This window comes from Amblyomma americanum, chromosome 1, assembly GCF_052857255.1.
Source record: "Amblyomma americanum isolate KBUSLIRL-KWMA chromosome 1, ASM5285725v1, whole genome shotgun sequence".
Classification (NCBI taxonomy): domain Eukaryota; kingdom Metazoa; phylum Arthropoda; class Arachnida; order Ixodida; family Ixodidae; genus Amblyomma; species Amblyomma americanum.
In genome coordinates, this window is record NC_135497.1 from 99,733,104 (window position 1) to 99,760,089 (window position 26,986).

General features: G+C 48.0%; 1 protein-coding gene across 1 annotated transcript in view; it reads right to left on the bottom strand.

Annotated features, from left to right (window-relative positions):
- The window catches only part of LOC144113338 (dnaJ homolog subfamily A member 2-like), a 64,041-nt gene that overhangs the window by 15,906 nt on the left and 21,149 nt on the right, over positions 1-26,986 (bottom strand). The window contains exons 7-8 of the mRNA XM_077646359.1: positions 26,263-26,405; positions 24,501-24,699 (exon numbers count right to left, since the gene is read on the bottom strand). Coding sequence (XP_077502485.1) covers positions 24,501-24,699; positions 26,263-26,405 — 342 coding nt within the window. The remainder of the gene's footprint in view (positions 1-24,500; positions 24,700-26,262; positions 26,406-26,986) is intronic.

The following is a 26,986-nucleotide window of genomic DNA, read 5'->3' on the forward strand; positions in this document are numbered from 1 at the left end:
CTGAGTGGGCCGTGGAATGTCAAAAATGAAACTATACAGAATTGTTTTCGACATCCTTGCCTCTTTCTCAGAGATGACAGAGCAAATTCTTTCACTGGGCGAGCTCGACAAAGCCATTGCAAGTCTAGATGATTTGTGGAACCAGTTGCCCGAATTTTCTGGTGCTTGGTGCTACTTATGATGGGGCAGCCGTAGGTGACAGTTTCCGCAGGCAACGCTGACACCTTGCAGACGAAGGCATCATTGCCAACATCATGGATAACGAGTTCTTGAGAGAACCAGAACTTGAGAGAAGCTGTGCCCATGTGCTTCAACATGCTCCATGCTCTCAGCCTGGTTTGTTACTATTACGCATTGACAGAAGGCTGTGGTCTCAGCTGTTTGGAGTCCATCGATAACATTGAAAAACATGATCTCTCAGAGGCAACGAAGATGAAGTAAAAAAATTTATTCCTACTTTGCTCAGTAATCTGCACACAGTAAATGGCTATCAAAGAAATACATTTTTTGCCATCTCGGCATGTTTGTACGTTGTTAAATTTAGTGCTACTTTTATATCGAACTACATCTTATACCAAACTCTTAGGTGTATTTTTGCGAGTTCAATATATGCGGGTTCGACTATAGCGGCAAACCGAACTGGGAACAGTCGCGTAGTTTCGGATTCCGAAGCAACACACTTGCTCCAGTGGTTACCGGAAGTCTGTTTTGCTGTCTACCATTCGTCAGGGTAAGCGGCCGCCAGCGTGCGCGACCAGGGCAAATGGCGCACAATTCGACTTTTGTAGAGGAACCAATTCGCATGTGAATTAACTTTTTTTTTCACGCTGTAATTCATTCTTGACAATATTTCTCTTGGTCCCGTGAGGTTCATATGAGATTCTACTGCATTGCTTATCTAAGACCCACAACATTCCCTTAACAATCCTATGCAAGAGTATGATAATATTGCATGCAAATATCCTGCTGAGCTCCTGCTGAACGGAAAATTCAATATATCAAATGCCATGCCATGCCCCTGCAATTGACATCAGCTTTTGCGCGCAAGCGCAGAAGGAAGAAAGTGCAGTAGTGTCTGCTATGCAGCCCTGGTTACCTGATGGTAGTGTTAGCCATACAAAGTTGCTTTAAAGCCATAAAATGAAGGGTGTTGTGGGGTGCAAAGGCAACACAGGAGGCCAGGCAAACAGCACTGGCGGCAACCAAATGTGTTCTGGAACAGCTGACGCAGTGTACTCAGGCATATTATTAACAAAAACGTAGCATATGGACGGGACGAAGGAGGACGAAGACAAGACTGTTGCCACACTTACAACTGAGTAGAATGAAACGGTAAACCCCGCCCCATCGCAGAGCAACAGCACGCATGCGCATGACTTAAAACAAGGTAAAAACAAACTGAATCTTAAAAACGTGTGGGAAAAGAGCAAAAAAAGAAAAGAGAAAGAGCGATAGATGATAAGAAAACTCGTGCGTTTTAAAAACTTCAATTCCTTCTCCATCAGATACACAGATGGGGTACTAATGCACGTGCCTTCACTGCATATCGAAATTTCCTTGGCTTCCAAGATTTCCCTAGCCAATTGGTCTTTACCACGCCCTACAATCTTAGTACGATTAAGCAGGGGAAAACCATTGCACTTCTTGCAACGCTCTGGCATGTGTTCCCCAGTTTGTTGGTGAAGTGAAGAGGCATGTTCGCCCAGCCTCACGTCGTTTATACACCTGCCCGTATGCCCAATGTACACAGACTAATAACGGAGAGGGAACTGACAAACAATATCTGTTGCGCATGAAACGTACGGTTTTCTATGTTTTGTGCCACAACCTGGTTCTCTTTCCCTCTCTCGATCTGCTAAAGCACATAGCATTGCCAGCTTGAGGGGCGTAGAAAACACGACGTCAACCCCAAATTTTGCTGCCACTCTCAAGTTGTGGGAGAGCCTGTGTACGTATGGCATAACCTTAAACTTCCTTTTCTTTTGTTCACCTGGTGTGATATGTCATAACAGGAGCTCGTTTTTCTTTTAGCAGTTTCTTTCTGAGAGCCTCTGCAACTTCCACAAGAACATCGGCAGGGAAGCCTGCTTCCTGAAGTCTCTCGAGCCGAATGTCAAAACTTTTTCCCACTCTGCGAGGGCATGACGTGCAGTGAGAGCACTCGCATTAGTACCCCATCTGCGTATCTGATGGAGAAGGAATTGAAGTTTTTAAAACACACTTGAGTTTGCTTTCTATCGCTCTTTCTCTTTTCTTTTTTTTTGCTTTTTCCACACGTTTTAAGATTATCAGTTTGTTTTTACCTTGTTTTAAGTAATGCGCATGCGTGTGTTGCTCTGGGATGGGGCGTGGTTTACAGTTTCATTCTATTCAGTTGTAAGTGTGGCAACCATCCTGTCTTCGCCCTTCTTCGTCCCATCCATATGCTACGTTTTTGTTTATAATATGTCTGACCAACTGGCCCCTCAGTATACTCTGTACTGAGGCATGCCACAAGAGCAGTATGGCAAGTTTTCCTGCTCCATTTACAGTGCCTTATTCCTTGAATACTGGAACCATAAACATAAAGAGGAGGAAGACCCTAGGTTTTTCTCTGATGAAGGAGGACTTTGCCAGTGGCTATTGGCACAAAGCATCTCTCGACGGGCCTGGTTCACACGCTTCACTAATCAAGGCATAAAAACGTACTATACCTTCATATTAACGTGAAACCATTGTTTTCGCGGTTAAGTGGTAGAAAGATGAGACTTTTTATAATAAGCAGTGACTAGTTCCAATGCACAATGCACTGAAGCTTAAATACAAAGAAGGCTAGGCTTAGCAACACCCAGCAAGCGGCACGCCATTGCAGAAAGTGCATCGCTAACATGAGTGAATCCCATTTTTGCTTCTATTATTCACATATATACCTATTTTTGATTGCCTTTCAGTTTGACATATCTGGGATCAACTGTAAATTTATAATAGAGCACAATTTTCCAGAATGTGGAAAATGCTCCTCCCTGCCCATGCTGATATGACACCAGCATCTGTAGATGCTGACTCGCGTCCAACATTCTGCTAAATAAATAATCATGCTGCACAAAGCTGCCATGGTATTCCAGCTTTGAAAGCATCAGTTTCCGACATACAATAAGCACCTATTTCCATTAAAGGGAAATTTCAGCACTTATTAAGACAAACTACTACCACACTGGCTTGTTAACATCCTCATCAAGTGGCTGCACCATCTTCTAGTATTGCACGCATGTTCCCACAACAAATGCCTTGGCAATTCTGTCCTTACTTTTCAGCATTTAAACATCGCCAATACCAAAATTCGAAATCCTTTGCTGTTTGACTTCTTTTCCTGCTCTTCTTTTCTGTGGCGGTATTTGCTTATCTTTCAAAGAAAGCAGCTTGTGCTTCTTTAGTAACACAATGCTTCCTTGGCAAAAATGCTTGATCTCTCATATGATGACAAAGGGGAGAAGACATCATACTCTCAGCAAAAAATAAAAAAAGAACGGAAAAGAAAGCTCCACACTGCAAGGACCACGTACAGCCTTTGTCAAAAATTTAGAGCCCAAGGGGGTTTGCTTCTACAGGGCGCGGGATAATTACTGTCACCCACTTCAATGATCGATAACTGGCCTCCAATTTCAAACATTTCTCCACATTGTGTAGAAAAATTTCATTCCAAAATATATTACAGATTGCATTAAAACATAGATATACATGCATTCTTATTACAGATTATGCAGGCCAAACTTGGTCTTGGTTAGGCTATAATTAGTACATAACATGGTGCACACAAAGCCATGTTTGGCACAAAAGTTGAGAAAAACACTACTGAAAGTTATACAAGTTTGATGCTGTTGTAGCAGCGTTAGACCTACATGAAAATTGCACAAAATACAGGCCAGGACACCATGATACAGCACACAGCTGTGTCAGTATCTGTATGGCTGTACAGGTCCAGCGATAACCTTGAAGAGAGTCATCGAAAGCAAAAAGAAGACAGCCTATCCCCCACATGATCAAACCACGTGATGGTATGCAGTGATATCACCACTGCACACGCATGCACAGACCAGCGCGGCAAACTAGCTTAGAACGACCTCCTTGCTGTAAACGCATGAACAAAAACTTACCAACAACAAAACATATGGACAGACAAGGAGAGCAAAAAATCAGGGAAGGTGGTGATGGTAACAACTCTATTTTAAGAAAAGAACAAACGGTCCTCAAAGGTGGACTTTTACTTGTCCGAGAGCCCACGGGCCTGGGCTCCACGGAGAACTTTGTCCACTTGGAGTGTTTGGCCAGCTGGTTGAGCAACTCACAGAGCAGCCTCACATAAGGAGGGGTATGCGTTGAGCATGGGGGAGGGAACTGCCATGGGTTAAGGGCATTCCAACAGGAAGTGCATCAGGGTAGTCTTGGACACCCCACATGTTGAGCAGGGTGGGAGGGTCACGTTACGGTGGTAGCGATGAAGGAGGTAGGGTGAGTGAACTGCTTCATGAGCACTTGGCTTGCGAAGGCTGGTGTCACGGCGTCACGCTCTCTCTCGAGTTTTCCTTTCCTCCATGTGCTTATGCAAGCAGGCAGGTAGGTAGGTAGATAGGTAACAATTTTATTTCTAAGAGATCTTAGGGAGGAGCTGGAGATCAGACGGTCACAAGCCCTTGCACCGTGGCGGGCTCCGCAGCCCAGGTGACCGTCCTCTCAAGCAGCGGCTTCTGAGCTGTGCAACAGTGCCTCCCCCTGTTCGGATGTAATGATTGTTGGCTGAGTGAAGGGTAGGTGTTGACATTCCCAAAAGAAGTGTGGTAGTGTGGCTGGTTATAAGCAAAATTTGCATGTTGGTGTGTATCTGGGGTGTACTCTGGAGTAGAAGCGGGTGCAGGTAGGTAGGTATTTGTCTGTAGCCGCCACGTGTTCGCTGGACTTTTGGTCAGCAACTTGTGCACTGGTGGATAGAGGGTACACTAAAGTCGGAATGCTGATGCAATTTCTTGGCAAGTTTGGGTCCTATCCCTGGATCCAGACGCCGGCACATGCTTTTTCTTCCCAAGGCCAGCTTCGCCGCTCCACACCTCAAGGAAGTAATAATAAAAAGCATATTTTCGCCAGAACTGAGCGCTTTCACTGTACCTTAAAATCAAATGGCGCCATTTTGCTCACGCCACTGGCTAATAGCACCCCTAGCGACCATAGCTTGTCTGCTGTTGGTTTCGTGAATCTTTGCTTCTAGTTTCGAAAGATGCCTAAACAAAATGAGACTTTCAAAGTTGAAAGTTTCGAACGAAGCACAAAATAAGAGAACTCGCGGCAAAGTAAAGTGGCGTGCAACGAAATCATCTGCGGCAGCTAGGCCTAACTTAAGCAGAGGCGATGCTTCGGAGTCAATCGGACCTTACAGCTTCATTGAAAGCGTCGACACATTCATCAGCGCATCGCAAAAGGAGATAAGGACCTAAAATGGAGGTAGGAATGGTGAAAAGTCTGAGCACTTGAATCATCGAGATGACGAAGTGAACATTATTGCGAGTCGCGGTGCTGCATTCCCGGAGTGCGGACGGTGCGAACTTTGTATCTACGCATTGGCCACGACACGTGTCGTACATCCGCTGCCTCATCCTGGCGACTGCTGCGGTGCAGCATGTCCTTGTGCAATTTGAAGACCGTTTTTGCCGTGGACGTCAATGCAGTGGCTGCGGCGCACGATACTAGAGCTAAACACACAACTAAACTTCTTTTGAGGCTCATAGTCTGCTTGCGGCATACACAGATATGGGTAGAAAAAAGCCAAAATCGACGTCGTCTTTGTACCATATGCTAGGGACAAGCAGTCCGAGTGATGTTACGCCATTTGTTATTCATATTTTTAGTTCAGCATATGCAAACGTAGACGCAACGATTGACTAGGATAGATTAGAAATAGATCAGCTAGACAGATATTAGCCTACCCTTTGTATCAGGCAGTGATAAGTGTCACCTAGCCATTAATTCTTATCGCGCTCAGTATCTTCGGATTAACTGCTAATTTTCTTCCAATTACTAAGCTACTCTCTTAACCTTCTCCACCAATCTCTAGTAGTCTCTTACTTGTTCCTACTTTCTGAAAATTGAGTATGTCCTGGCTATTCCGAAAACCTACTGCTTCGCGGATTCCTGCGGCAGCATCGTGCACCGAGGGTTGGAGGGTCTTCTGTAGCCTACCATGAAAGCCTATATTTATGATGCCCTGGTCCATGGGCTGCAGTCTCGCTGTGGTGTTTGGCGGCAGAAACTTGAGTTCAATGTTTAGCAGCTTGCAAGTCGTTTGATGGGCCGAGCAGCTAACAGAAGGCATACTTGGCGGCCCGATCTGCTCAACTCGGCGTCCCAAGCCTGCAGCCATTCAACAAAAAGTTGGCGTGTCATCCACGCCTTTCTATTACAGCCGTAGTGGACGGGACGCTGCTAGCAATTCTTGAAGCAGCGCGGTGTGACGTGCTCTTTCAGATAACAAACGGATGCAGCTTGCACGAGCCATCCATGTTTGCTGCAAGCAGAACCTTAACACGCAGTTTGCTCATTTTCCTGCCGTGACACGAGCTCCCACGGAAATCGAGTGTCTTATTCGGCAGCATTTGCTAAGGGGGACCAGTCTCGTCTGCAGTAAAAGTTCGGCAGGTGAAAACTTTGCAGCGATCTTCGGCCACTCCTCTGAAAGCCACTGCTGCATCTCCTGGCTGCCGACAGCCCCACTTTTGCCTGAAATGGCTTTTCCCACAATGTTATGGCAGTTGTTAAACCGTTGCAGCCACCCAGTGCCACTGCGAAAATTCTCTTTGCCAAGAGCCGTGGCAAACCATTTGGCCCTCTGCACTAAAATAGGGCCATCCACAGGGATGTTTTTCGCTCGGACTTGGAGAAACCACGCATACAGCGCCTTCTCAACTTTGTCGAAGCAGCAGAGCACACAAGACATGCTCCCAAGCGACTTTGCTCACCTGCTTTGAGCGTGATGTCCTGCTTGTTTTTTAACAGCGCACTTAAGAGTGCTCCGCAGAATGCCGAATGCGTGTGCCACGGAGGACTTCTTTTCGCCATTCTCTACGCGCGGGATCACCTCAAGCTTTGTTGCGAAGTCCAGATTCTTTAAATTTTTTTACGCCCTTAGATGCCATAGCTCACTAGATGACAGCAGTCACGCATGCTACAATCGCCGCGTTGAAACAAAGACACGCACAAGAAAAATGCGACGGGCCCCACACTGCCCAATGGAGTCTACTGGCGTCGGTCGAGGAGGCACAAAGGGAAATGAAGGAGAGAGAGAGGGAGAAAACTCGGCAGAAATGCACTGTTGGTGTAGTTGTGCCAGTCGTGGGGCGCTGCGTGCGCAACCACCGCCTGGCTCGTGGCCTCCACGATCAGCTCCGGTGGCACACGCGCGCTCTACTGCGGAGGCCACGCCTGACTCTTTCCAGTTCTCTAGTCTCCCCCACCAATGCGGAAGTGCTGCCCTCACGACCGGTTTTCTCTTTCCCAAGGAGGCATGGCTTGCAAACGTCGCCGCTCGCCTCCGTGTCGCGCGCTGTGCGACCAGAGATGCGAGTAGGTCCGTTCTATTCACCTGCACTCCCTGCATCAGTTCTGTAAAGTTCCGCGGCACCGTTCCGCGGCGGTGCTGCGAGCGTGCAGCGCCAGTTCCAGCAGTTCAAGTGCCGCTTGGCACTGGCTGCTTCCAAAATGAATAGTCGAGTGCAGGCCTGGTCGTCTGCTAGCCTTGGCGTCACCACCAAATTGCAGCCAGCAGCGTGGCGCCCAAATCAACGGCCACCAACATCCCCAACCGCGTGAAGAATTTTCAAACAGCACATCGCAGCAAAGTGTTTCCATGAATCAGCCTCGATGCAACCTCGCGGCAGCTAAGCGAAGCACACATGTGTTCATTTACTGAACACGACTGAGGTGCGCGCGCCAACTTGTATGTTAAGCAGTTGCTACAACAACGTGCATCATGTGCTGCAAGCATGTGTTTACTTTTCAGTTAACATAACCAGCTTCGAGTACTAATAAAACTTAATAGTACAAAGAAAAGACGCCAGTGACGGGTCTGTAGAGGGCACGCTGGTCGCGAGATGCAAGGTGCCGACGAGGACCGCAGTCACCACCTCCGTCGCAGTCTTCTCGGGTGGCCATCACGTTCCATAAGAGTCGGCGGGCCCGTGCGAGGCACCGTTCTCATCGACGAGTGAAATAATTTGAGTATCTTCGCCGTTTACCACAAAGCGCAAGCCATCATGGATCGCGCAAGCCGTCGTCTGCTTCCATGACGGCTGCAGCTGCACCATTTTGGCACTAACCACTGAGGAAGTGCACAGTTTTCCTGAACTAGACCTGCAAAACGTCTGCACTTTTTTGAAACGAATGGCGAAGTGCAGCACCGCGAGAACCAGTTCACGTAATGCAGCTGAATCGAACGGACATAGTGCCTTTGGGGAAAGTGCACCTCCTAGGGAACCAGTGCGGCGTTCGAAATATCAAACGGCCGGCGAAACTGGAGTTCGATATACTACGCAACAGTCCTATACTTTAACATAGTATTTCAAGGGAATAATCTTTGTGTTCGATATAGCCAATAATTCCAAATATGCGGGTTTGATATATCCGGGTTCGACTGGATTGAATAGAGTCTGGACAGCCTTAGACTTCAATCAACCAAATGATCAGGGCAGCTTTCGTACAGGCTACTCAACAATAGACCATATTAAGACGATAAGACAGATGGAAATATGCACAGAATGTAACCAAGCCCTATATATGCCCTTCATAGATAACGAGAAAGCATTTGATTTGACTGTCGAAAACTCGGCAGTCATTACGCAATCAGGGTGTGGGAGAACATTTGGTAAAAATGCTGGAAGATGTCTATAATGATTGCAAAAGCCACCACTCCTCTAGAAAAACAGCAAAAAAATTCCAATAAGGTACGTTTCAGGCAAGCAGACATGATCTGGCCAATGCTATTCACCACCTGTTTACAGGAGGTATTCAGAGGCTTGGATTGGGAACAGTTGGAGATAAAGAGTTAATAAAGGATATCTTAATAATCTGATTCTGTAATGACGTCTTGCTAACTCACTTAGAGGGTTGAATTGCAAAACATGATCAATGACTTATACAGGCAGAGCAAAACGGTGGGTCTGAAAATTAATATGCAGAAAACCAAAGTAATTTTCAACAATCTCTGAAGGGAATAGCAGTTCACGATTGATAGCAAGGCGCTAGAAGTGGTAAGGAAATTTCTGTACATAGGGCAGGTAGTGACCGTAGATCCAGATCACAAGAGTGAAATAACTAGAAGAATAAGAATGGAGTGGAGCACATTTGGCAGGTTCTCCGAGATCACGAATGGCAGTTTACCAATATCCCTCAACAGAAAAATACGTACAGTCGACGGCAGATTTTTCGGACTTTCTGGGGACCCCGATAGCGACCGAAAAATGTGGCAGTCGGTAAAATCATATTTCACCGAAAAAATCACGAATTTATTGCCAATATGCCACAGGAAGGGGTCAGTTGTATTACACATATTATGAAGCTCCTCATGACTAAATTTTGCAGCGCGTGTTGTGCACAGACTGGCGGCGACCACTTTCACGAGCTCGGCCTGGCTGTGCAGACCTCGGCATGTCGCCAATGAAAGCACGGGTTGGGGCAAAGTATTGACAGGATTTGATTGAAAACATCCTTATTTACTGAATATTCATAAAACATGTGAGTGGGCCGCCTAGTCTGGTAGTCCACTGGTTACTGCTGCTGCCCTGGCCCTCCCCACCAGCCAGTGCTGACGGACAGGATCATCGCTGAGCAGAATAGCCTCCCACTGTTCCTCTGAGGGGTTTGGAATGGGATCAACTATGGGATTAAATTGGCATGCCCACACCATGTGGTAGAGGTTAGCTACCTCTCCACAGTGTGGGCACTGCGGAGAGTATAGTGCAGGGTACCACTGGTGTAACTTAGCTGGCGATGGGTATGTGTTGGTTTGTAGTCTCCTAAGGGTGTTCTTCTCTAACTTATTAAGGTATTTATGTGGTGTTGGGTACTCCTTCCTGGCTGTTCTGTATGGCGCGAGATTTTCAGCACACACTGCTAAAGCAGTTAGGTCATCAGGGGGGAGACGCCCGGTATAGAAGAGCTCAGGCATGCCTGTGAGCGGCTTCATTTCCTCCTGGTAGTTCCAGGTGACCAGGAAACCAGATGACTGAGGCCTGGCTGTGTGGATGCTTAATCAGCAATGACCACCCTTACCTGTGAATTAATCCGTTTATGAAGTTCCAACAGGCGTTCTAGGAATCAGTGAGCACAACGGCGCTGGGGTTAGATGCTACAGCTAATGCAATACCTGCTTTCCCTGCGTGAGTGGGGTTGGATGCTTTCATCAAGGCGCAGTTCACCATAAGGCATTGAGACCACAATAGTCATCACTCCGTTCTTAGGTCTTGCGGCGTCCACATAAAGGGTGTTAGGTTACTCGTCCCATTTCTTCTGCAAGGCTTCCCCTCTTGCTTTTCTCCTTTCGATGTTATATACGGGATGCATATTCCGCTGAATGGGGTACACGATGAGTCCCTCACATCGCTTGGTACCTCTTCACTTTAGCCTATCGTATAGGGCAGATTAATATGGATCTTTTTGAGCAGATCTCTGCCTGATTCGGTATGTTCTGTATGGCGCGAGATTGTCAGCATACACTGCTAAAGCTATAGAAGGGAAAGCGAACATGCCGCTGCGAGAACTGCGCTGCGCCTGCAGTACGATGGGCCCGGAACACGAGGATGGCGAAACTATAAGAACCGAGAAATGGCCGAAGCAAGCACTCGGTCAGTGTTGGCCTTTGTCATTAGGCCTAGTGACTAGAGCCAAAATCAGCATCACAGCCAGCAATATGTATTCTGCGGTGGCTTGCGTATAGTGAGAGGCGTCTTGCCTGACGCCAGTTATTTACGGTTCTATGATAGAAAGTTGAGAGTTCAATGTGGTGCGTATTGACAAGAGTACGCTGACCTCGCTTTGAAATGCACTAGTATTTCCTTCCGCGCTCACCGTCTATGTGTGAAGCCTCACGCACGATTCGCTGCTACCTCTTCCCATATTCGGGACGAAAGACTCTGCACAGATGAGTTCAGCGAACTCTGACTACTGTTTATGTTCGTGCAGCAGAAGACATTCAAGAACAGTGCAAGTACAAAACCACGTGGGCACAATGTGCCAACTCACGCAGAATATCAGCACCGCAATTTAGGAGGCTCCCTTTAAGTTTGAATTTCGATATGTTTGATTAAGTTTTCGATCTCTCCTGCAGTTTGAATTAATAGGTTCCACTGTACACATTATATGGCGGCTTAAGTATTGGCGGCAAATGCTAACGAGGCCTGAAAAATAAAGCAGCTCTGTTGCAGTGAGTCCCGAAATTTTCAGGCGCTCTTATACATTGGCTCCATGGGCCACATTGCGGCGCTGCGAAAAAGTCCGAATAATCAAGCATGTCCAAAAAATCAGGTGTCCGAATTTTTGGTTGTCGAATGTACCATATTTACTCGAATTACCGTATTTACACGATTGTAAGTCAACTCAAATGTTAGTCGACCCCCTCAGATCACATTTCTGAAAAAAAAAAACTTGCGTAGGTCGTTTACGCTTGGCCCTCAATAAAAGAATGCGACAGCACTATCCTGCGGCCTCTGCTTATCGCCAGCTGCTATTGGCTGCCATGCGCGGGAGCACCTGCAGGCACATTCCAAAGCAAAAAGGTATTAGGCACTGGACTACTCGTCCTCACTAGCGCTGCCGTCGTGATCGCTGCTGCGGTCCCACAGCTCGTCGTTATAACATTGTCGTGCAGCGAAATCCCACACTTCGCAAACAGCCCCATCATGATATCGCATGGAACAGGTGAAAATTTTGCCTCGCTGAAGCTGCCACACCTGTATCACCTGTTGCAAACATCGAACCTGCGGCCCATCGCGCAGTTCGTTTCTTCGGCGTAAAGAATGACAGACATCTTGAATGCATAACGTGAACGAATGCCAGTTGTTTACCGGACCCGGAGCACAAATGACAAATCACGAAGCACTACATTAAAAACTTGTGAAACGTGACTGGCAGTAGTCAAATGCGTCAGAGCCGAAGATAAACTACGCTGAGCGGCATCGGCTCTTTCGTTGGCTACTGACACTGCCCGGCGCCGCTGCGGTTCCGAGTGGGGGGCCGCCGCGATTGGAACAGCGGCCCTTCCATCAGCTATCGACGCTCCCTTGAGCGCTGAGTGCGCGGTTGAAAGTAAACAAAAAAAAACGAAGAATACTCATTAAGAGTAGAATACGAATGCGTTATTGGACCGCCACCGCTTATCAGCAGATGCAATCTGCGGCCAGGTGTGGGGACTGGGCTGGTGCCGGTTTGCTGCTTATCAATAGCTGATGCCGGTTCTCAAGGCCAGCACCAAGAGCAATGTGACGGAGCCGCGCAACAAAAATGCAACCACGCTGTGGCATGCCTGACACCTCGTTTGTCTCACCTTTATTTATGGTGCATTGCTTTTAATTCGATTTTAAGTCGACCCACCCGCCTAAGACCTTAGAAATTAAGGTCCTTTGCCCCAAAGGCGCGTGACGCGCATCTACACGGCAAAGCGTCGAGACCTTTGCGATAAAGGTCCGTAGCAATAAAGGCGGCCGTCAGCGGCCTTAAAGTTGCTTAAAGGAGCAACCCAGACGGCAGCGCCAGCTAGCGAGCTCAAAGAATAAAAAATTGACGCAATTATAATTTTGAAACCGTAAAAATATATCTAATTTATCTTATTTAATGGTTAATTTTGCATTACAGTGCACTTAAGGGGGAACGCGGGTCTTGAAATCGCGAAAAATGGTCAAAAATGGGAATTTTCAAAAATTGCGATTTTGAAGTCTAATGTCCCAACTATGCCTCTACAAAATATTTTAGCTGAATTCCAACTCAAAGTATGAAAAAAACGGCAATTTAGAAACGTCGGTGAGCCGAAATTGAACGCCAAGCGCGAAGGTTTGCCCCATTTTCAAGCTGCCGTAGCTCCGCGCGACGCGAACCGATCGGCGCCATCTTGGTCTCGTTTGAAAGCTGGTTTCCCGCTCTCCAATTTGACACCTTTCGGCAAGCTGTAGACCCTCGCACAGCGGAGCTATCAGCACCCGTTCGCAAGGGGGGAAAGCGTCGCGAGACGGCCGCCGATTGGGTAAAACGGGCGCCTCCTCGAGGCGCAGCCCTCTGATTGGCCGTGACGCATGCTTTGGCCCCCGCGGCCGCGTTGTACGGCTCCTTCCCGTCGTCTGCTTTCGCCTGCACGCCCGTCATTTTTCGCGCTCCTCTTTGTTTCCTAGTATTTTTCGTTCTGCCGTTTTCCTTATCGTTATTGTAGATATTTTGGCTGTTGAATCGCTTCTTTAATACCCGTGTTACACGGGCGTTTTCAACGACAGTTCAGTTAACCGCCAGTTGAGGATTTCAATTGCCGTTGAACTCAACTGGAATCGCCAGCTGTTACACGAGCACTTCGCGTTCAGTTCAGTTAGCACTCTAACCACATGTCCTCGCGTCTAGAGCGAAGTTTAAATAAGAAAAAAAGCAGTGTGTGCATTTTTTCTTGTTGTAAATGATCGTAGTGTATATATTATTTACTATAGTGACAATTATTTTTGTGTACTTTTTGCTTTGCGGTAAAAATTTGCGGGTTTGAAGCACACTGAGCCAAGACAATCCAGTAAGAGGGCACGTTTTTCGGTCTGTAGGTGCCGTTGAGATTTCAACGGCAGTTAGCACTGCCGTGTAACACCGCTAACTGCCGTTCAGTTCAACTGAGAATCAACTGAACTGCCGTTGAAAACGCCCGTGTAACAGCCTCGAATTTCGTGCTTTTGCGTGTATTTGCCTGCCTGGTGTCTTTGTTCCGTGTGTCACGATGGCCCGAGACGCGCGCTTGAAAGCAAGCACGCGAAAAGCAGTCGGCAAAAAGAGACGCGCATGGAATAAGTAGAGCGCTGCATCGTCGAGAACTGCAGCTTCGGTGATGCCGCAAGCTGCTGTACCCTCGGTGCATGCGGCTGGACTGAGCTCGCCAACAACAGCTTCGCCGGTGGACGCGGCTGAACAAACCCTGTTGACGCCAGCATCGCCGGTGGACGCGGCCGGACAATGCCGATCGCCGTCAACTTCGGTGTTACCGCAAGTCTCTGCAGTGCCGGTGGATGTGTCTGGACTAAGCCCGTGGAAAATGTCGACATTTGATACGCTGCAAGCCGCTTCGAATTCCGTGTCGTCGGAAGCGGCCGAGCCGGCTGACCTAAGCCTAACGTCGACTTCGGCGTTTGCGCACGCCGCTTCGTGCCGACGGACGCGGCTGAACCGAGCTCGCGTGCTCAACGCTTCGACAAGCACGCGCAGCGCGGACCTTGGCAGCGCGCCAAGCCGCTGCCGCCGCTGATAACATCATTAGTTTTTTATATATATATATTTTGAGGAGAGCTCCTTGGGGGGGGGGGGGGGGGGGGGCTCGGCGAACTTGGCAGAGCGCCAAGACGTTGTGCGCTCTAAGCTGAAGCTTGAACATTCGCATTAGACACTCCTCACTGTCCTGTTTTTAACCTCGCAAGAAGCAGTTTCTCGCTTCAACCAAGGAATGGCAACAACCAGCAGAGCTGTTGCAGCACAGCTTGGTTACAGGCCTGGGAGCTGCCTCATTGGTAGGAGCCTTGAAAAAGAAACAGAGGCTGTGCAGGTCTGATAAAGGTCCCACCAATGCTGAAAAGGTGAAGAAGAGGATGGCCAAGAAGCACAAGCCTGACAGCACCCAGGACTGTGCCAATGCAATACAGAGGTTTTCATAATCTTTACATGAACAGATTTTTTTGGTGTTATTGTGTTTGGCAATGACTGGGGCGGCATGCTAAAGCATTAAAATTTTTTCCATATGAATCAGTAAACAAAAATGGGCAGAGTAAGCAGAAACTTTGAATGCAATTTTCTCAGCTTTGCTTTTTCTATCAAATGCCTTTGCCTTACGGAACTTTTTCATAATCTTTGCATCGACTGATTTTTATTGAAGTAGGTATTTTTTTTCAGCAATACCTCAGCTACATCCTAAAAACTTTCCCAATTTTTCATTAAGCCCAATAGACTAGCAATTAGGTCAGATGTAAGCTAATTACTCCCGCATTGTTTTTTTTTTTTCCTACTTTGTTATTCATTCATGACCTATGTGATGACTTTTTAAAAATTTCTTGAGCTTTAGGATGTTGCAATGGGCCCCTTAAGAATGATAGAATTACTTTAAAATTAGTTTTTTAATTAAGAAATCACCATAATGGCCCGTAAGAAAAAGACCTAAGTGGCATAAATTATTTTTGCCATATCATCATTTCTAGATGAGATATATAAAAATCTGAATATATATTTTGGGATTAGCATTCAAAGATATATCTGCATGCCCAATTTTCAGGAAGATATGTTAAGAAATAAAAAAAAAGTTTTTCAAGACCCTCATCCCCCCTTAACCGTAGAGGAGGGCTATGACTAAAGACATCCCACACTGCTAAGAAAGGACGAAACGCTTTTTCAGCAGCTGGCATCGACACACACGTGCTTGCGGCATCTCGCTTTGCTGTTTTTTTCTTCGTTTTGCCTCTGTTGTGTGCGTGTTTTTCAGTTTGCTTGTGTGCACAAAGACACAAGCAAACAAAGCACGCTTCTCGAAACACAACGAGGAGCCTGTTGTGTATTTCTGTCTTTTTTTGGGGAAAGGGAGAGTGCGTCTTCCACGAAACTGCAATCGTTTACTACTGCCTGTGTTTTCCTCGTCGCCCGTTGTGCCCCTCCTTTGAGTTTTTGTTGTGTGTGTGTGTTTTTCCCTTCGCACGTGTGCGCGACGGGGGTGCCATTGGGGGACCGGAGCAGTGCGGGACACTCCCAGTTTTTTGGAGCGCCGGTGTCCTGGCCCGGGATCGGGTTTTCGACGACGGCGCCCGGGAGGCGAGTTGGGCCAGCGGAACGGCCGGATGCAGCTGAAAGCGGCCGGGCCCCTCGGACTCTCGGCAAGACAGTGGCCTTTTTAGACGGCAAAGAAGAGAGACGTTTGTGTCGGGTGTTTCCGTTTGACCACGCTTTGTGTATCCGTAAAGTAATTACAGTTTTCCTTGTCTGTTTGTTAAAGAATACGCCTCCGAGTCGTCACTGTTTCCTGAAATTATTCACCGTCGCACGATTCGATCACTCTCCCACACGAAGTTTTTTCTCACAAAGACAAACATGGTGCCGAAACCCGGGAACTGCAATCTCCAGGACTTGGAGATCTTCTGAAAACTGGAAGCAGGCTGCGACGGTAACGGAGAAAAGTGAGTGACGCCACGGTCCGTGTTCTGCGCAATCATGCAGAGATCGAAAGAAAAGAGAGAAGAGCGCGTCGACAGCAAAAATACCAAGCTGATCAACGAAGCCAAGACAGCTTTTGGGCGCGACAGACATCGGAACGCTGTGCTCCCTAATCGAAAGACTTGCAGCCAACAACGACGAGTTGCTTAAGCTGAACGCCGAATTGGAAGATTCTGTTGCCGATGAAGACTTCGCTTCTGAGTTTGAGACGGTCATGCGGTACGAGGGACGCAGCCAGGGGGCATGCTTGGACAGCTCAAGGCGAAAGAAGCTGAACTGCTCAGAGCTTCTCGCCTATTGGCTACACAGCCGGCAGAGCCACAACGAGGAAGCCAACATGGCGGCGGCGAAGCTGTTTCATCGCAGTGCAGTCAAGCTGCCCACCCTTCAGCTGCAGACCTTCAACGGTGAGCTTCGACAGTGGCCACGGTTTTTTTGGGAGCAGTTTAAAGAAGCCGTTGATGAGAATGGAAACCCTCACAAAGGGAGAAAAGTTTCATTACTTAAAAGGCCTTCTGAGCGGAGCGGCAGCGTCATCGATAGCCGGATTACAGGCGACAGGGGGAGTGCTACGACGATGCCGTACACATTCTGTCCAAGCGCTTTGGCGGACACCCCGGCAGATTATACAGGAGCATCTTGCCCAGCTGAGATCGCTACCGTCTGTAAACGTCATCGGACGACGTGCGAGGCCTGCGGAAGCTCGTGGATCACGTTCAGTGCCATGTGCGTGGACTGAATGGGTTTGAAGGTGAGCTCGACCCACTTATTCTGCCATGATGATAGACATTCTTTTGAAAGCCCTACCTGCTGACATCGTCGTGGGCTATTATAAACGGCTGGGCCAACACTCCGGAGTGGCCGCGTTCAGCTAGCGACACTCAGAACGGTGAGCCTACATCTGTCAAGAGCCCTTCAGACGGTGAGCTGGAGGAACTTCTAACTTTTTTGACAGTCGAAGTTGAAAGCCGGGAAAAGAGCGGTATTGACAGCAATAGAGACAACAAGCGAGTCAGACAGGAAAGCGAGAAGAAATCGTTGTCTCTCCCGCCGACGTCTGCTGTACTGCACGCAACTTCCAAAGTAAGGGAACAGTGCTTTTTCTGCGGCTCACTTACTCACAACGCTGCAGATTGTGACAGTGAAATAAACAGGGAGGAAAGATTGCAAAGACTTAAAAAGGACAACCGCTGCTTCCGATGTACCTTGAGGGGACATCGTTCGAAAGACTGCCGCCGCCGACTGAAATTGCGGGAAGTGTAGCGGCAGACATGTTCTATCAGTGCGCGATCCAAACTGGAAGCCGAAGAAACTAGAGGTGACTCCAAGATTGGAGATTAACAGCTTGCATGCAAGCAGCCGAAATTCCCTCAACAATGAAATTCTTCTGCAAACCTGCCGGCTTTGGGCTATTGGAGAAGGTAGGCGCGGTTACATTCGAGGCATCGTGGATGGGGGAAGCAACCGCACTTTTATCCGTGAGGACATCTCTAAATTTTTAGGCCTCAAAGAAAGTGGAAAGACCTCGATCCAGCTGAGTACATTCGGGACCGCCACATCAGCACCAGAAAGACGTCGTCTAGTAGAAGTGCATCTTCGCAGCCAGTACAGTGACAAGGAATACATTATAGAGGCCATTGAGGTTCCTTTCATCTGCAACGACATAGTCCAGGTGCCTGTCGAAAACAACTTTGTCAGAGCAATAGAAGAGACAGGACGGCCCATCGCGGACAAGCTTCTATTGCCGGGAATGCCAGCGGTACCAGGAATTGGGCTTCTTATTGGCGCTGAACACCTGTGGAAATTCATGACTGGCGAAATTCAACGTTCCCAGCAAAGCGCTGACTTGGTTGCCCTGGGGTCGGTCTTCGGTTGGATGTTTCAGGGTCCGATATCCGTGCATACCTCAGTTGACAGTTCAGCCAACTCCTGTGTCCTCAGGGTAAGTACAGTCCTTGAAAGCACGGAAAGACTTGTGAAAGGCTTCTGGGAATTGGAAAGCATTGGCATTATGGATCATACCGGAGGGCCGAATGAGGAAGCGGAAGCGATTGTGGGTCAGTTTGAAAGAAACATCAGAATGAAGAACGGCCGCTACGAAGTCGCCCTTCCGTGGAAAGAAAACAGTGGACAACTTTGTGACAACCGCTCACAGGCACTAAAGCGACTGAAGAGCCTAGGGAAAAGAATTCAGCGCACTCCGGAATTTGGCGCGGAGTATGAAAGTACAATGCGGAGCTACATAGATTTGGGCTATGCCGAACGTGTAACACCTGAACAGCAAGCCACCGATCAGGTTTATTACATGCCCCACCACGCTGTTTTGCGCAGTGACTCAAGAACGACTAAGCTACGCATTGTCTTTGACGCCTCCTCACATGAACAAGGGTCTTCCTCCCTGAACGAGCATTTGGAGAAGGGGCCTTGTCTCTTAGCTGATCTGGTCAAGCTGCTGATTCGTTTTCGACTTCATCAGGTCGCTTTGACAGCTGACATTGAGAAGGCATTTTTGCAAATCAGTGTCCGAAAAGAGGACCGAGACTCCCTGCGCTTTCTCTGGTTTAACGGCTTGCCTTCAAAGGAAGAACCTGATCCTGAAGTAGAAGAGTGGCGAATGAAGCGTGTGCCGTTTGGCACCAAGGCTAGCCCATTCCTGCTAAACGCCACCCTGCAATACCACCTTAAGACAGTTGAGGAGCCAAAGCAGAGAATAGCTGCGCTTCTGGCGGAGTCGTTCTACGTCGACGACCTGTTGCTTGGAGCAGACACAGAAAAAGGATGCGGAGGAGATTTTCGCGCAAGCCAACGATATTCTTGGAGCTTGCGGAATGAGTCTGCGACAGTGGTCGTCGAACTCAAGGCACTTGCAAGACCTATTTGCGTCGCAGGAGGGACTGAATGACTCGGTTGGAACAGTAAAAATTCTTGGGCTTATTTGGAATCCTGCAGAAGATACGATCACCATGGCCACCAAGTCTCTCTCAAGCGTTTTGGACAGAGAGCACAACTGCAAAAGACTTGTTCTACAAACCATCGCCAGAATATTTGATCCTCTGGGATTGCTAGTGCCATTTACCATACAAGCCAAGGCACTCTTTCAGGAATTGTGGCAACGGCACATCGGTTGGGATGACAAATTACCCAATGATATTTTCAGGAAGTGGGAAGACTGGAAGTCGGAGCTAATGGGCCTTTGTTCACTGACCGTACCCCGATGTGTTGCTCCAGTAGTTCAACCGCAGAGTGTACAGTTGCACATCTTCTGCGACGCCAGTCAGCGAGCGTACGGGGCATGCGCCTACCTGCGTCTACAGGACTCCAAAGGCAGCGTTCACACGGAACTCATCTACGCGAAAGCGAGAGTTTAACCCCTAAAAGGTATGACTCTTCCCCGACTTGAACTGATGGGTGCACTGATAGGTGCTAGAATAGCCAAGTTTCTGGAAGGCTGCTTAATGATGTATGCTGGTCGAACGAAAATGATTTACTGGACCGACTCCAGCATAACCCTTCATTGGTTGAAAGGAAACCCTTTGCAGTGGAACCAGTTTGTGCGAAACAGAGTGACCGAGGTTCAAATCTGCACAGAGAAAGACCAATGGAGGCATTGCCCCGGTTCACAGAACCCCGCTGATCGTGTAACACGTGGAGTGACTCTACAGAGTCTTCAAGGAGACCGACTGTGGTGGTTTGGACCATCATGGCTTTCAGAGACAGAGGAGTCCTGGCCAGCTCTGAATGAGAGTTACGTCCCAACGCCTGAGGAAAGTTCGGAAGAAAGGAAAGAAGTAAAGGTGTTGCAAGTAAGGGCATTTAGGCCGATCTTGGACCTGGCTCACCACAGTAGTTTTTTCCGAGTTTTACGGATAACTGCCTGGGTGTTCAGATTCATAAGTGCTTGCCGGAATCCGTCGGGCATAGTTTCTTCTTGTCTAGCAACGGAAGAGGTAGAAAGGGCCGAGGCATACTGGTTGAAAGTCGTTCAGGAAGAAGCATACACGGATGACATATCCCGTCTTGGCCAAGGGCTCTCATTGAAATCTCAATCAAGTTTACAGAAGTTACAGCCCATTTTGGATCCTGAGGGACTGCTACGTGTGGGAGGGCGGCTGCACTTCTCTGACGAGAATGAACAGGTGAAGCACCCACTGCTCCTCCCTCCTAGCCATCCGTTCACGGAGCTCGTTATTCGAGACGCTCATTTACGAACATTACACGGCGGCTCTACAGAAACCCTCACAGAAGTGAGAGAGAGGTTTTGGATCCCACGAGGATTTCAACAAGTAAAAAGGGTTGTAAACAAATGCAACATCTGCCTCAAAGGTCGCGCGAAGCCTGGAGAAGCTCCCACAGCGCCCTTACCAACAGAAAGAGTTTGCCGTTCTGAACCGTTTCAAGTGGTTGGCATAGACTTCGCCGGGCCGCTCTTCACTAAGGAGAAGGACACGGTCTCCAAATCCTACATTGCCCTCTTCACTTGCGCAGTTACGAGAGCAGTTCACCTGGAGCTTGTCTCGAACCTATCATCCGAAATGTTTCTGCTGGCTTTCCGACGATTTACCGCCCGACGAGGACTGCCATCAGTGATATACACTGACAACGCCAAAACCTTTCAGAGCGCCTCTAAAGAATTTGCAGCATTGAGAGACCCCTTGTTTGACGGAAATTTCCACGACCACTGTTCCAAGACACGCATCAAATGGAAATTCATCGTGGAAAGAGCAGCATGGTGGGGTGGATTCTGGGAAAGGATGGTGAGGACTGTGAAAGTTTGCCTCTGTAAAATCCTACACCAGGCAAGACTCACCTTCGAACAGCTTACAACAGTACTGCAGGAGGTGGAAAGCATTGTTAACTCCCGCCCACTAACCTACATTTCTTCGTTGCCAGAAGACCCCGAAATTCTTACTCCGGCGCATTTTTTGACAGGAAAGAGACGTCACTACCTTCTCCGTGTCATGATGTCAGTTCGTCAGCGCAAACTGTGACACGAAGGTGGATGCACCGCAAACGATTGCTGGAGCAGTTTTGTAGGCGATGGCGGAATGAATATCTTTTGACGTTAAGGTCGGCGCACACTTGCGGCAAACAACAAGCTCGACAGACCTCTCTAGGGGACTTAGTTCTCCTCCGCGAGGATAAGGCGCCACGACACATGTGGAAGACGGGGAGGATCGTAGAAGTGATCCACGGAAGAGATAACCAAGTCCGAGCGTGTGTTGTGAAGCAGCCCAATGGATCCACAGTGCGAAGGCCGGTACAGCTTCTCTACCCCCTCAAGTTGTGTGTGTAGTGCTGCCACTGTTGGGGCCGGGAGGTTGTTGTGTATTCTGTCTTTTTTTGGGGAAAGGGAGAGTGCGTCTTCCACGAACTGCATCGTTTACTACTGCCTGTGTTTCTCGTCGCCCGTGTGCCCTCCTTTGAGTTTTGTGTGTGTGTGTGTTTCCTTCGCACGTGTGCGCGACGGGGTGCCATTGGGGACCGGAGCAGTGCGGGACACTCCCAGTTTTTGGAGCGCCGGTGTCTGGCCCGGGATCGGGTTTCGACGACGGCGCCCGGGAGGCGAGTTGGGCAGCGGAACGGCCGGATGCAGCTGAAAGCGGCCGGGCCCCTCGGACTCTCGGCAAGACAGTGGCCTTTTAGACGGCAAAGAAGAGAGACGTTTGTGTCGGGTGTTCCGTTTGACCACGCTTTGTGTATCCGTAAAGTAATTACAGTTTTCCTTGTCTGTTTGTTAAAGAATACGCCTCCGAGTCGTCACTGTTTCCTGAATTATTCACCGTCGCACGATTCGATCGCTCTCCCACACGAAGTTTTTCTCACAAAGACAACAGAGCCGAATGGAAAAGTGCGCCTACCGTGGTCGGACCGAGAACGAAAAAAAAAAATCTGTTTCAAAATATCCGTTTCTCACCGTCAGAACGCTCGTTTATTATCGTGATAGCTACTTTTTCCAACATAAACGAAAGCACTCTTAGCTGAAGTGCTACCGTCTGCTTTAATTTCAAAATGTTACTAGCACCGCTTCACACACAGCGGTGACTTTTGGCATTCACGGAGGCCGCGTTCTAGCTCCTTTGGATGTGCCGTGTAGCAGCGTCGCTGCTCCTTTTCGGTTTTCCTCCTTTAGTGCAATAAGACAACTTTACGGCAAAGGCCGAGAAGAAGTCCCATGTGACAGGGGTATTAGTGCATTAAGACACCTTTACGGCAAAGGCCGTGAAGAAGTCCCGTGTGACAGGGGTATTACAATCGTGTAAATACGGTGAGGCCAGCCACAATTCTAAGCAGACAACCGAAAGTAAAAGGCAAACTAATTTTAAAAAAACTTTCCTTGAAGGACAGTAGGCGAACATTTCCACGAACCTGCTCCCCGCTCATAGTCATCATCGCTGACCTCCTTATCGCTGTCCTTTTCGTAAAGTGCACAATCTTCCATGCCATCAAGTGCATTGGAAAGGCTGCACTTTTGGAACGACTGGTCTGTGGGATTTAACGTCCCAAAGCAACTCAGGCTATGAGGGACGTCGTAGTGGAGGGCTCAGGATAATTTTGACCACCTGGGGTTCTTTAACATGCACTGACATCACACAGTACATGGGCCCCTAGCATTTCACCTCCACCAAAAACTGACTGGCACAGCCGTGATCGAACCCTCATCTTTGGGGTCAGCAACAGAGCACTGTAACCACTGAGCCACCGAGCACGTAACGAGTGGCACGACTGCGCAACCAAGCTTTCTGGGATGTCATCCCAGGCTGCAGTGATCCAGGTAGCTACAACTTCTAGCGACGCACACTTGATGCGGCCTGTTGAAGTTAGCTCGCACGTTTCACTGGTCCCGTGGAATGCCTCGCTCTCTTACCAGCTCTCTCGTTCTGGCCTATAGCCTTCTGTGGTCACTGGAAGTGCCACTGACCTCCACAAATTCGAGAACTCTGCCAGTGCCGATTCCACTTAGGGATGGCGGCCTTTTTCTTCGAGACCGTGAAGGCCCTCCTCTTTGCGGCGCGATCAAAATGTTAATCACACTGCCCACTCCAACGGCGAACACTCTTTGTGTCGACGCTGAAGTCCCAACCAGCTTACAGGTTTGAAGACTGCTCTGCAGCGAGCACAACTTTTCACTTGAAGGTGGCACTATTCTTACACTGTCTGCTTGGTGCGCCACGATGTCTGAAAACCATGTGTGGAAAACTTTCACTGCCGTGGAACGTGCCCACGCCACCACAGAGAAAATGAGGTCAAAACAGCAGCCAATGCTCGAGTGTTTTTATTGGTATCGGCTACAGATAGCAACAGCTGCAGTGTAGTCTTCTGTTGGCATTTCGTGGAGGCGCCACCTGCGCGCTACTTTTTTCGTTTTTATGCACTGTTGTATTTTATGAATGCAATGACAAAATCCTCGAAGCTAAGCCAACCCAAGACATCTCGTGTTTAAAAAAAAAAAACTATCGGCCTAGATTCGTATAAATATGGCAACAGCTGTACCTTACTGGTACTCACTTATAAAGCAGACGCGTGGAGGCTAACGAAAAGGATTCAGCTTAAACTAAGGACAATGCAGCGAGCTATGGAAAGGAAAATGATAGGATTAACTTCTGAGAGACAGGATGAGGAGATAATGGGTCAGGGAAGAAATGCAGGTTAATGACATCCTAGTCAAAATCAAGAATAAATGGGCTTAGGCAGGGCATGCAATGCAATGGCAAGATAACTGATGGTCGTTAAGGGCAACAGACTGGATGCCAAGAAAAGGCAAATGTAGCAGGGGGCAGCAGAAAGTTAGGTGGGCAGACGGGATAAAAAGGGGATAAGATAGCCGCAGCTGGCACAAGAAAGGTTTAATTAGAGAGATATGGGAGAGGCCTTCGTTCTGCAGTGGGCGTAGTCAGGCTGATGATATTTCAAACCAACCAGACTGACTTTTGTCAAAGAAGTTCCTATTCGAGCCACTGGTAGGGCGTTCGGTATAACCAACATAAAATTTATGAAAGGGGTCCATTACCTTCTATGTAGCTTCAATGCTAAACAAGCTTACAACAAAAAGTAGTACTCACGAGGCTTGATAACAGACCCTGGCACTTCTCGAATTACAAGGTCTCTGCCATCTAGATGCTTCAGCACCATTTCAAAACCACAAAGGGCTTCTGTCAGAGTCACTGAGTGGGTCATGTACAAGTCGCAACCATCCCGGTGGAACACCTCATGTGGCTTGGTCTGCAGCACTATGATGATGTCACCAGGCTCCATTCCAGGCTAAAAGAAGAAAGATGAGAAATTGAAGCAATCAGGCTCATGCAAACACCTGGGCAGGTGTGCTTATACCAAGAAGCTACATACCTAACCCTGTGCACACTAATCTTGCCATATCGCTGATGAACATAGTTTCCCATTTATAATAGCCATGACTACGACAAAGCAATTCACAGTAAGTCTAGACATGCCGTCGAAAACATGCCTCACAGAAATCAGTCTAGTAACAATTCTTGTACTCTCATTGCATCCTAAAAGAAAGCAGCTGATGATCCACAACATCTCGCGTCTGGCACATCATCTTAACAGAAGCCACCCAAAGAAGTGTGTACCCCCGACACTGCACTGAAGCAGACTTCAATAAAAATGCAAGGATCCGAACACAGCAGACCCACCAATGAGAGCAAGAAGAAACCATAAAAGCAAGATGTTGGAGCAGACAAGAAATTTGGGTTGTAAAGCCTAGCTACTACCAGTTGGGCCAAACTTATGTTGGTCTGCCAGAGATATTTGTAGCAACACAAAATGACTACAGTTAAACCTCGATTTAACAAAATCAATAAAATCTGCAGTTTACTTCGCAATACTGAAATTTTTCTACATAAAAAATTTGTCTCCTAGCACACTAAGAATCCACCATAAATGTGCTGCGGATAACTCGCAGGAAAAACCTTTATATGAAATTAAAGTGGTCCTTTACTCCTACCCTTTCTTTGCCAACAGCAATGGCATTATGCGCACCTTGCTTATGTTGAGAGCTCGCGAGCCGCCTCAGCACATCTATTGTACCAACCACCTCGTGGCTTGCTGTAATCATTATCCTCTTGCAAGTGCCAAGCACAACGCCGACATGTCAACGCGTTCCGCTGTTGTGACCTCGTGGCCGGCGTGGCAGGCCATGCCGCCTGCCTCCACCCTACTATCCTTTCTCCACGTCAGAAAGAGTAAAAAGAGCCCTCCAATCACGAACTAATGAAATGAAAACAGGCCCACTCCACTCCGTGTTTTCCACCGTAAGCGCGAGTGTGTCTTTTTGCACACAGGCACATCGTCTGAGTGCGTATGTTGAAAAGTGCGAAGCACGCGATGGGCTTCGCAGGTGACTAGTGTGCCAACAGCACTGACCTTACCAGACCTTATGGAGTACGGCGTTGCCTCTGAGCACGGGCAGCGCGTCGCATTCAGTGCCGATTTTGTGCGAGATGGCGAGGTGACAGTTGCTCATGCAAGCCTTTGTTGTCTATGTTATATGGCATGTTGTCTATGTTGTCTATGGCATTAAGTTAGCTTGTGGTGCACAGGTATTAACACCATTTCCTTTATCCCCAACTGTCAACCACAAAGGAAATGCATTAAGGACGCTAACATGAGCAAATGCAAAAATACGGCATCTAAAAGCCTCCACTCTTCGACTCAGTGTTCATAAAGAGTGGCGTCATTTCCCAAAATCGAAATATATATGCAGAATAGTGTAGTCACTCCATTTCAACAAAACAGTCGTCACCCACAGTTTGATTCAGCATCAAAATTTAAAACTAAGCTAAGAAACAGTAAGCGCATACTAACCTGCTGATCACCTTCACCTCTGAAAACAATGCGCTCATTGTCCCGCATGCCCTTGTCCACGTCAACTTCTAGGTACTTGAGCTCCTTTATCACCTTGCGACCCTTGCAGCTCTTGCATGCATCCTTCTCATTGATCACTTCCCCTGCAAACATATACATATCTTGTCATGACTGCCCAGAAGACACAGCACACTGCTGCACCCATGGCTTGCACAAAAGAGACCCATATACAGTACACTCCCATTAAAATGAACTAGGTAGGTTGACAAATTCTCGAATGAGATGAACAATGTGTGCCTCTTTGGTACTTTTACTATAGGATTCAAAGTAAAAAAAAAAATCCACTTAAGACTTCCTGTTTTATGCGTGCTTCGGTTAGGACGAACTTTCACAGCAAGCAAAAAAATTTGAGTTGCAAGTCAGCACCTGTCTGTGTGCGTCTTTCCTTTCATCTTCATCAATTATGTACAAACTCGCCCAAGCTTCTGTTCTAACCAGTAATACAAACACTGCTGCGTAAATGGCCGAGTGAAGATGGTTCAGGAATCTCAACAGAATGGTACATCGCCAGTATGGTTGTAGCGCGCTTTCAAAACATCTTTGAAGAATCTGAGCAACTGCATTCCTGACACGTCTAAAGCACCGATTTCAAGGTACATGTGACGCCTATTTAACGCACAGTTACACGAGCACGTGCGCCTCGCCTTATCCGCACCAAAATGCC